Here is a 10,494-nt window from a genome sequence, read left to right as displayed (position 1 = left end):
ATTCTATGGGGGGGAAAAAACAATGAGGCACAACTTGAGGACAGTAAATAATTTTGTGTATTTTCTTTTTGCAAGCCAGCTGATGTCTTGTCATTTTACAGATACATCAATGATTAAAAGAAATTAAAATTGGTCTTTTCTTTGATACAGCACAAAAAAGAATGAAAAGATGACTGAAATAGGCAAATTGCTAGCAATGCAGACACAGTGTTTGTCTTGTACTGTGTGAACTTAAACATATCATTTAAAACGAAAAATTATAAACTTTTGGTCACATTTAAAAAATTGAACGCATTTAAAGCCTTTATTCAGAAAATTATTGCATTTACCATATTTACTATTTTAAAGGACCGAGGACACCCGTGACCAAAATGGTTTGGTACCCCCCAATGTTCAAGACATGGTTACGGCCTTGCCAAAACATATTACATGTTGACAACACTGACAATTCTTAGAAAAACTTTATTAGAATATAAATCTATTTCTTCAAAACATTCAGATCACAGGTACAAAATTAAAATGGTTATGAAGCAGATATATGAGTGGAAGACATAAAATCATCAGGAAAAGTCATGAAGTTACCACTATCTATGGTAACTTGTTGCTTGAAATGCATGCATGTTAACTTTGAGAGAAAATCAGATTTAAAAAAAAGATGACGTACAAAGTATTTACAGAAAAAAAATATTCTATTTTGTATTTTCTTTTTTTTTTGTAGAAATTCTAACCTTCCTTAACATAAAAATCCAATTACTTTCATATAAAAAAGAGCACAAATACTGTAAATATGTTTATATACTACACTAAATCTTTGTAACTTCTCAAAAAAGTGAATTAATATAATTCGTGTTGCTGAAGAAAGACCTTTTTTCCTTTAATGGAGGAATCTGGAGGATGTATGAAGAAACAACCAAGAAAAATGCTAAAACAAACAAATATGTCTGATAGAACAATTGAGAAAGGTTTGAAATCTAAAGATGTGCAGCTTAAGTCCTTTTGATTGGCTGCATAACTATCAGAATCCCCTTTTGAAATGGAGGGAAGTCTTCTGCGATATGATATCTACAGTAATTAACCCAGAGACTCATAAACAGATTGCTTCTGTAGGTTTGTGGTGGGGAGGGTTGATGGAGATCATGCAGATCCATCCTTGCTAGTGACGTCATTGAGCTTGATAGACTCTTCCATAGCTTTGTTCCTCTTGTCGCGTGCTTCTCCCTCCACATGCCAACCTACCATCAGCTGGTACAAAATCACACCAATTATGGATCCCAGGAAGGGGGCAAAGATGGGGACCAAAAACCAACATTCCCTGGCACTGTTGAAAATCAAAAGAGAAACACTCCTAAGTTTGAAGACTTTTCCATTCGGCTCTTGAGACTCAAAAGCGCTGCAGATTGGTACATGATGTACCCAATTCGTTAATGCTAGTGGATTTGAATATATAGACTTACGTAAAGACTTCCCCGCCCCAGCCTGCAATGGCGGTGAAAAGGCGAGGTCCAAAATCTCTTGCTGGGTTGACTGCATAACCAGAATTGAAACCCATGGAGAGGCCAATGACCAGCACACTGAACCCCACAGTGAATGCCTCAAGACCTTGGGGGATCGGGTTGTTATACGGGTCCACAATGGCCAGGATGCAGACAATCAAAGACGTTGTGCCTATCACCTGTGAAGATGGTCATATTAATATGTTGTATGACAATTCTATTCTCTGTTTTTTTTTTCACATGCAAAGGGGTGTTTCTTAAAGTTCCTCTCAACATCAAAAACAGACCGTTTAATTCTGTGTGGGTGGGAAATGATCACTGATTACTGACCTGGTCAAAAAATCCATTTAAGATAGTGAGATGCTTGCTTGGGTAAGTAGCAAAAATCCCAGCAGTGGCTTTTTCTCCTTCTACAAGCAACTCATTTGTGTCTCCAGCAAAATCATACATTGCATCTAAAACACAAAAACATGTGTCAAAATAGCAAATAGAAGAAACAAATAATAAAACAAATTTTCTTCACAGGAAAAAATTATTCTACTGAATCACATTTACCATGGTATTCAGCAAAGATAATTGCTGCACCCAAGAAGGATCCTAGTGTCTGGAAGAAAAAGTACACAGGGAACTTTCTCCATTTTTCTCTTCCCAAGAGGCAGAGAGCAAATGTAACTGCAGGATTTAAATGGCCCCCTAAAGAAAACAACAAGAAGTTGATTCATCCCATAAATTTACCCACAAAGGTCTTTCATAAAACTCAGTCCTGTTCTTATAAAACCCACACATAACAAAGGCTTAGGATGCAATTTTAGAAGAGTTTGCTTGCCTGACACCTGGCCACAAACCAAGATTCCAAGGGTAGCTGCAAACCCAAAAGCAAGGTTTACGGTGAGAAAGAGACCATGAGATCCTTCACTTAGTACAACTTGGGCCACTGCACCACAGCCAAACATCTGTGAATTTTGTGTAACAAAAACATGTTTGAAAAAATTTACATTGTGCTTAAACTGGTACAAATAGTATTCATCAGCTAGTTTTAACAACAGAGAGAATTGTTTCAATTGTAGTATTTCGGTATGGATCAAAATGTCTGTGAATAGTCCTGGTGTTATTTACAGGGAAAAGAAATTTTTTTTTTTAAACATAAACAATGGTGCAACCATAAAACTAAGATTGGGTATTTCACAGCATTTAAATTGTTAGGCACAGCGGATACTTTCAACAGGCGAAGAACATACCAGGATGCAGTTTCAGACTAGTCCTTATGTTAAAAAATAAAAAACTGCAAATAATCATCAACATCAAAACAAAATCATCCCAGTGTTCAATGGACTTTGGGCTGTACATTTTCACATAAAACACTCAAAATGGGTCTGTACAAGTCATTTCAAAGAGACAAAGAGAACAAGTTGCTGTTCAGACTTGCAGCCAAAGTTTCCACTTTAAAAGTCATCTCAGTGTGCACCCTCCTAAATACCTGCAGTTTTATACAGAATTAGCTGGGTCACACTACAGCAAAGTCCTTTAATTGTCATGATGCATTGAAGATCTTTCATGAGAGTAAATCTCAGCAATGTTAACACGAGTCTAAAAAAGCCTGGCTTAACTCACCAGGCCAATTCATCACCTTTATTCAATTGCCTGTACATGACCCATCAGAGAGTTTGCATCAAGAGAATTTCCTTTCATTTTCAGGAATGCCAGCCAAACATGATTACCTTGTTTATAGTCTCATTCATTTGATTTCAGTTTTTGCACTGTGTTACCAAGATAGTTCCTGTACATGTCAGCTGGTAAAGTCAATATCAGCACATTGACCTTCATAGACAAAGATTGTGTGTTCAGTGGAGCTCTATGGAGTTTATTTGAAGTACACTGAATGCCTTTTTACTGCTCACCAAACATCACACCTGTTGAGTGATCCAGTAGCACATGACCTCTCTATTCAAGTATTATCTCTCATATAACATAGGCCACACGCCTTGAAACCAAACTATGAGTGTGCTTCTTTAATGAGTTGTTTTTACTGAAGTGCTCGTAAAATCACATATTTTCCGTGTGAGCGTTTGATAGTGGCAGTTTAATGTCATTCTGCTCTTTAACAAGAGTGATATTTCATACCCCTCCTTTGACTGTCTTGCACGCACCCTTAACCACTTACAACTGCACAGTTTCCATGTTTCAGTCATTCAAGATGTCTAAAAAAAATTGTTACATCTGTGAGGCCGCAAAGTCACAAATGTGATGCTTTTTGCATACATCTAGTTCCATCTAAACAATGTTAGTCTCTTCAGCTTTTCAGAATTGTGACATCATTGTGTAGACAACTGGTATAATCGCAAGAGGTGGAAACATGGTTATGTGCATAACAGGTCTATCTGTTGGTATCTGTTGGAATGGTATTTGCATTTTTTCCTTCATGTCCTGGGAAAATATCTAACACTAAATATGGTTGTATCCATTTCAAATCTGAAATCATCCAAAAAAATGTTTTTTAGGATAACTGGTAAAAATTGTTGGTGTGAAAATTGCTATGATGATATGAACCTTAAAATGATTAATTGAACATCAGCGTATTAGAGAATTTAATATGCCACATGTGGGTTGTGGTTTCATAATATGCATGATGAAACAAGTGTTTTTTAAGCAAATGCTTTGGCATTTGCCTCTTGTATGCTGCATTGCTACATGCTTATCTCAGAGAAAATCAGGGTCAAATTAGAGAGGAAGTCATACAATGCTCTTTCATTATCATGGGGGTGTGTCAAGGGTATCTGTGTATCTCATGAACTGGAATGAGATTCTATCTCCCTGTCATTCGTATGATGTTATTACCTGTAAATTACTTTCTTAAAGCACAGGAAATCTATGGGCAAATTTATACTTCAGATATGACTGTATTTCTGTAGAATGTAAAGAAGAATGTACAGTTCAGTTTTTTTTAATAGGTTCGTCACCACTTATTAATGTTCCTTTTAGGCAGGGTTGAGGAGTAACAGAATACCTGTAACAGGAATACATATTTAAAATACAAAATGTAAGTAACTGTATTCCACTACAGTTACAATTTAAATCATTGGTATTTAGAATACAGTTACATTCAAAAAGTATTTTGATTACTGAAGAGATTACTTTGCATTTTATTGTCATTTGTTTCATTTGATATTTAGTCCTTTCAGATGGAAAACATTTATACATATAAATGATGCGATCCAAAGTGTATTTGAACAGTGGTGAAACACTTTCTTATGTTGTGTTACATTCATACGAGCAGACAGAGAAGTAAATTTGAAGTAAGTTTGGAGCAGAAGAAATAAATTGTTATTTAAAATGTAAATTGTCAGCTTTATGCTAAGCTAAAATGCTATTTCTAGCACGTTACCAGGCATGATCATATTTTTTTTATCAAGAATATTCATGTTGGATCATAGTTTCTTTGATCAAGACCTTTGGTATTAGGGCAAAAATCGTATTCTTGATAATAATTTTTGTATTGTTTTCCTGTAAAAATATCTAAAAATCCTTAAAACAAGATCAATTTGATTTATTTTGTTTTAGAAACAACACTGCATAAGATATTTCGGTTTTTCAGAGAATGTATTTTCAACATGTGTGTTTTGTCTTACTGTACTGGCAGAGTTTTTATAATCAAAACAAGTGAAAAAATCTACCAGTGCTGAAGAAGTAATCCAAAGTATTTAGAATATGTTACTGACCTTGAGTAATCTTACGAAATACGTTACAAATTACATTTTACAGCATGTATTCTGTAATCTGTAGTGGAATACATTTCAAAAGTAACCCTCCCAACCCTGCTTTTAGGGCTGTTAAAGCATTCACACCATTGGATCACACCATAGTATGTGCACAATGGTACAGATTTGAAAATTCATAAATTATGGCACATATGAACCAGTTCTTGAATATGCCAAAGTAAACATAAAATATTTTTTTCATTATTCTGAATGAGAGCAAGTGCAAGAGTGTACAATTATTCCACAGCTACTGATGCTCTCCTGTTTCATTGTTTAAAGGATGCACTACTGTAATTACACCACTAAATATGCATCATATTATTGGTTTATTTGACTATTATTTGCGCAGATTACAGATTATATGAGACATGAACATGTCTGACATACAGTATATGTGATTTAAAATTACAGAGTAAACATTCATTATTAAAGAAAAATACTCACCACCAGGATGAGAGTTCCTAAGCATTCAGCCAATCCCTGCCGCAGTAGCTTGTTGCGGATCTGTAAAGTCTGTGCAATCTTATCCAGCATGACCTTCTGCCTGCCCATCTTCAAGCAATTTCAGATGCCTTCCTTTGACTGTGTGTAACAACTTGTATGTTCCGCAGAGAAGAATGCTTATTTCAAGGCCAGCATTCTCCTCTTATAGATATGGTAGAACAGGACCAACCCTTCAAGCTCAAGCCTGCCCCTTACACACTTCTCTATCTCACACGCACAGAAAAACACACATACACGCACACCTATACATTATCTCCCTCAATTCCTCCCTGTATTATTCACATACACACTCACGCCCCTTTCTTCATACTGCATTCCTCTGCTGTTCCTCTTTATTATAGAACAGGTTCCTCTATTTTTCTCTTCCTTCTCTAACATTTGTATGTTTGCACCCCTCTGAAACTTTAGAACCTGATATCAATCCTTTTAGTTTAAAAGAGGGTTTAAGCGTGAAATTTTAGAAGAAGATTAGGCTTATCTCTAAAGTGCAATTGGTATGAGACTAGTTTCATTTTGAGTTCACAGAAGGCATGACAAAGGCTCTGGCCTCAGGAATGGGTTGGGTCACTTGCTTAACTGCATATGATTCAAAGAAAATAATCTAAAATGATGCTGATTAAGCATTTAATGAATTATAATACAAAGACCATCTAATTAGTCAACTATTAATTTCACCAACTCATTCAAGTCCATAAAGTTCATAAATGTGGTTAAAAAAAATTATTTGAACGGTGGAGTAGAACAATTCCTAACCCATTTCAGATTTATTTTGATGATTGTGACAGAGAATCTTAAATAATCTCTGCAACAGAGCTGTAGTTGGAACAAGCAGTGGTGGAAAAAGTATTGAATTTCCATACTTAAGTAAAACTTAAGCCATCCATTTAAATACTACTTAAGTAAAAGTAAAAAAGTACCTGTTTTTTTATTTTTTTTATTCCAACAAATGAAACAGAAAAACAAAACATATACACAGGGTTGGGAGGGTTACTTTTGAAATGTGTTCCATTACAGAATACATGCTGTAAAATGTCATTTGCAACGTATTCTGTTAGATTACTCAAGGTCAGTAACGCATTCTAAATACTTTGGATTACTTCTTCAGCACTGGTAGATTTTGTGACTTGTTTTGACTATTAAAACTCTGCCAGTACAGTAACACAAAATACACATGTTAAAAATACATTGTCTGAAAAACTTAAATATCTTATGCAGTGTTGTTTCTAAAACAAGACAAATCAAAGTGATCTTGTTTTAAGGATTTTTAGATATTTTTACAGGAAAACAATAAAAAAATTATTATCAAGAATTTGATTTTTGCCCTAATATCAAAGGACTAACTAGAAAAAAAGAAATTATGATCCAATGTGAATTTTCTTGATAAAAAAAAATATGATCGTGCCTGGTAACACGTGCATGTAAAATGGTTAGAAATAGCATTTTAGCTTAGCATAAAGGTGAAAATTTACACAAGGTTTATTTCTATTTCTTCTGCTCCAAACTTACTTCAAATTTACTTCTCTGTCTGCTCGTATGAATGTAACACATCATAAGAAAGTGTTTCACCGCTGTTCAAATGCACTTTGGATCGCATCATTTATATGTATAAATGTTTTCCATCTGAAAGGACTAAATATCAAATGAAACAAATGACAATAAAATGCAAAGTAATCTCTTCAGTAATCAAAATACTTTTTGAATGTAACTGTATTCTAATTACCAATGATTTAAATTGTAACTGTAGTGGAATACAGTTACTTATATTTTGTATTTTAAATACGTATTCCCGTTACATGCATTTCGTTACTCCCCGACCCTGCATATATGTACAGAATCAACATTTAACCCCCATTATTCCCTTTCCCCTCCCAATCGCCAACCCCACCCTGACCCCCAACAAATATCCCTGTGGACGAAGCTAAAGTACACACACAAAGAAACAAATATATATATATATAAAATAATAATAATCACAGACATTTAAAACTATAAATCCCTCTCCACTGACCCTCCCCGATTGTCTTCCAAAAAGGTAAAATAGCTGGCCTACTTCCTATTAAATACCCCCAGGTAATTTGGGGTTCAGCCATATGCTTGAAGCAACATTTAAATAAATGTCTGAATTAAACATTTTGGACACTTTTGTGCATACCGCACGCAAATGCGAGATACCGGGGTGTGACTTAACTTCTCTGGTTAGTTTGATAGAAAGGCTTTGCAATGGCGAGATAAGGGCAAGAACTTCTTGTTCAATACAGAACCAGGGAGGGGCTCTCTCAGGTGGAAGCGACCAGAGAGCCAAATTTCTGAGACCGAATGCATAATAATAAAATAAAATATGGGGTAGTCCTAGCCCACCTTTGTCAATCAGCCTATGAATAAAAGTACCTGGTTTTAAAAATACTTAAGTATCAAAAAGTAAAAGTAAATACTGCAAATTCAGATCTGTTCATCTCAAAAAATGTGACCTGTTCATATTGTTATTTTTAAAGCCTAATAATTGAGTCTCTTACAGTAACTGAATACAATAAGTGATAGTTCAGTGTAAGTAAAGCTTATTCGCTGGTGGATAAGGACAGGGCATTTTATTCTGAAAATAAGCTTATAGTCCATGGAAACAAATATGAACAGCATATAATTAATTCAAATAATAATATAAATCATTTTATAATGTATAAGTTTAAAATATTCACTTAGTGTCCCTGAGCAATTTTGTGTTGAAGCTACCCTTTTAAAAAATTGCTCCTACACTACAAGCTATTAACAAAATGACCTAACTACACTGAAGTATTATTTTTATTAAAATATATATATTTAACTAAGTATTAGACAGCATTTTAAGAGATAATGTAAACAAACAAGTGTTATATTGTCTGTACAACCTCTACAACCACCCCTGCATATGAGAGGGAGAGACGAGAACGGTTTTGGCGAGCTTCATACACATGAATCTTCCAAATGAACTTTCTGTCTTTCTAAAGATTCATGTGAGAGAGAGGTTTAGCAGAGCACATTTGATGATCAGTCTTCTTGAGTACTGTGCACATAAACAGCAAGTTCATATGGGTGAACGCGTCAGGAACATTTTCAAATTCCGGGACATTTTGGGAATGGAATGTTAGTTTTCCAGGACAGATGGCCAATAACCGTGCAACTCGACATGAACGCTCTTTACAGCAGATACGTGTTCTTTGTATTCTGTGGCTTATATACAGCGGTGAATACATTCAGACCGTAAGGCTTGTACACAGCTAGGGTAAACTGCACCTTATCTGTGCGTTTGGAAGCGCATTTAGGCTTATTTAAGTTTAGACATACGCTAAAGTCCTTCATTTTTTTATTTGGCAAGCAGTTGTGTAATGAGTGGGATAACGAGCAGTCAGACGGTCATTAGCGCAAAATAATCACCAACAAGTTGATTAGAACACCAATGCAAAGCAGATTGAATTCAGTGTTTCTGGAGACTCTGCATTCTCTTTCTTCTCACTTTGCAGCTTAACCTATTGTATCAGATGACAATAAACCTAGATCTGAGCCATGTATGGTAAACCACATGCTCCAAAAGTGTGACAAAACTGCATCAAGTACTGTGCACTATGACCACAAAATCTATGCAGTCTAGTTTGAAGTACAGCACTACCTATTTGAAGTGCTACTGGAGCCAGACACCTCATTTGAAAGCATCATGAACAGCTCTGACATCTTAAGTGTTGATATGCGCATTGAAAACAGAAGTGATGCACAAACAGAGATCAGAAAGCTTTACAAACACATTTCAAGTACAAAGCAGAGTCAAGGGTTTTAAGGCCTGGCTCTCCATGAACTATGGACCAAGGTATCAATTTTCCCCCTGTGTAAAAATTGTTCATGCAGCTCTCACATTGTTTGCCTTCAAAGTCTGAGAGATGACTGGATCTCAATCATTACAGAAAGAGGCCATGGAAAGAAAAACTGATAATGACTAGAATTTTTTTTTTGTTAGAAACACAATTGCAACACATTTACGTGGTCTACCCACCAGTGTTTTAGTACTCGAGGCTGAACATATTTTCATGGTCTTGGTCTTGTCATGGACTCGTGAGCAATTTGACTCGGTCTTGACTTGAACAATGTGGACTCGGATTTAACCCCGAGTCAAGTCGACTATAGGTGCATATATATATATATATATATATATATATATGCACCTATAGTTCTTTAAATGATTTAATACGAGACCAGCTCATCCGACTCTTGTCTTAGACTCATCCTTTACTGGTCTCGTTCTCAACTCGGACTCGGCCCTCTCCGGTCTTGATCTTGACTCGTACTCTGCCCTCTTCTGGTCTCGGTCTTGACTTGAACTCTACCTACTCTGGTCTCAGACTGGACTTGGATTCGGATGAGCTGGTCTTGACTACAACACTGCTACCCACGTTCAAAAAAGGGATAGTTCACCCAATTTACATTCTGTAATCCTTTAGGGTGCTTTCACACTTGGTTCGATTGCTTGGACCGAACCAGAGTTCATTTCCTCCCCCCTCCCCTTGCCCCGCTGGTCTCTGTTCACATTATATTATTTGGGTACGAACCACGGTCCGATTGTGTCATCATGTTAGTGCAAGCAGCAGCTGTTTTTTTTATTGATTTGACCACAAGCAGGTACTGTTTGAGAAATGCATTATACCATAATAATTACAATCGGGAACCTGCAAAGATGCAAATTATACTTCATCACAAGCGGTTCACTTCCGTGATTTGGT

At 35.8% G+C, this 10,494-nt stretch overlaps 1 protein-coding gene across 1 annotated transcript; it reads right to left on the bottom strand.

Moving 5' to 3' along the window:
• Positions 1 to 442: 442 nt before the first annotated feature.
• LOC127420115 (aquaporin-3-like) lies at positions 443 to 6,126 on the bottom strand. The gene is made up of 6 exons (XM_051662119.1): positions 5,693 to 6,126; positions 2,320 to 2,446; positions 2,049 to 2,186; positions 1,824 to 1,948; positions 1,455 to 1,672; positions 443 to 1,318 (listed from the first exon to the last, which is right to left on the bottom strand). Exons 1-6 carry the CDS (start codon positions 5,798 to 5,800, stop codon positions 1,135 to 1,137), a joined length of 900 nt encoding a protein of 299 aa, XP_051518079.1. The 5' UTR covers positions 5,801 to 6,126; the 3' UTR covers positions 443 to 1,134.
• Positions 6,127 to 10,494: the final 4,368 nt, after the last annotated feature.

Source organism: Myxocyprinus asiaticus, chromosome 3 (genome assembly GCF_019703515.2).
Source record: "Myxocyprinus asiaticus isolate MX2 ecotype Aquarium Trade chromosome 3, UBuf_Myxa_2, whole genome shotgun sequence".
Lineage (NCBI taxonomy): Eukaryota > Metazoa > Chordata > Actinopteri > Cypriniformes > Catostomidae > Myxocyprinus > Myxocyprinus asiaticus.
This window is presented reverse-complemented; position numbering and strand designations above follow the sequence as displayed.

Bases quoted from the DNA above. Each gene is read 5' to 3' on its own strand.
- LOC127420115 (XM_051662119.1), bottom strand. From the start codon at position 5,800: ATGGGCAGGCAGAAGGTCATGCTGGATAAGATTGCACAGACTTTACAG. The intron at 2,447-5,692 runs GTGAGTATTTTT...CAAAATTCACAG, and splicing joins TAGGAACTCTCATCCTGGTG to ATGTTTGGCTGTGGTGCAGT. The intron at 1,949-2,048 runs GTAAATGTGATT...TTTGTGTTTTAG, and splicing joins TATCTTTGCTGAATACCATG to ATGCAATGTATGATTTTGCT.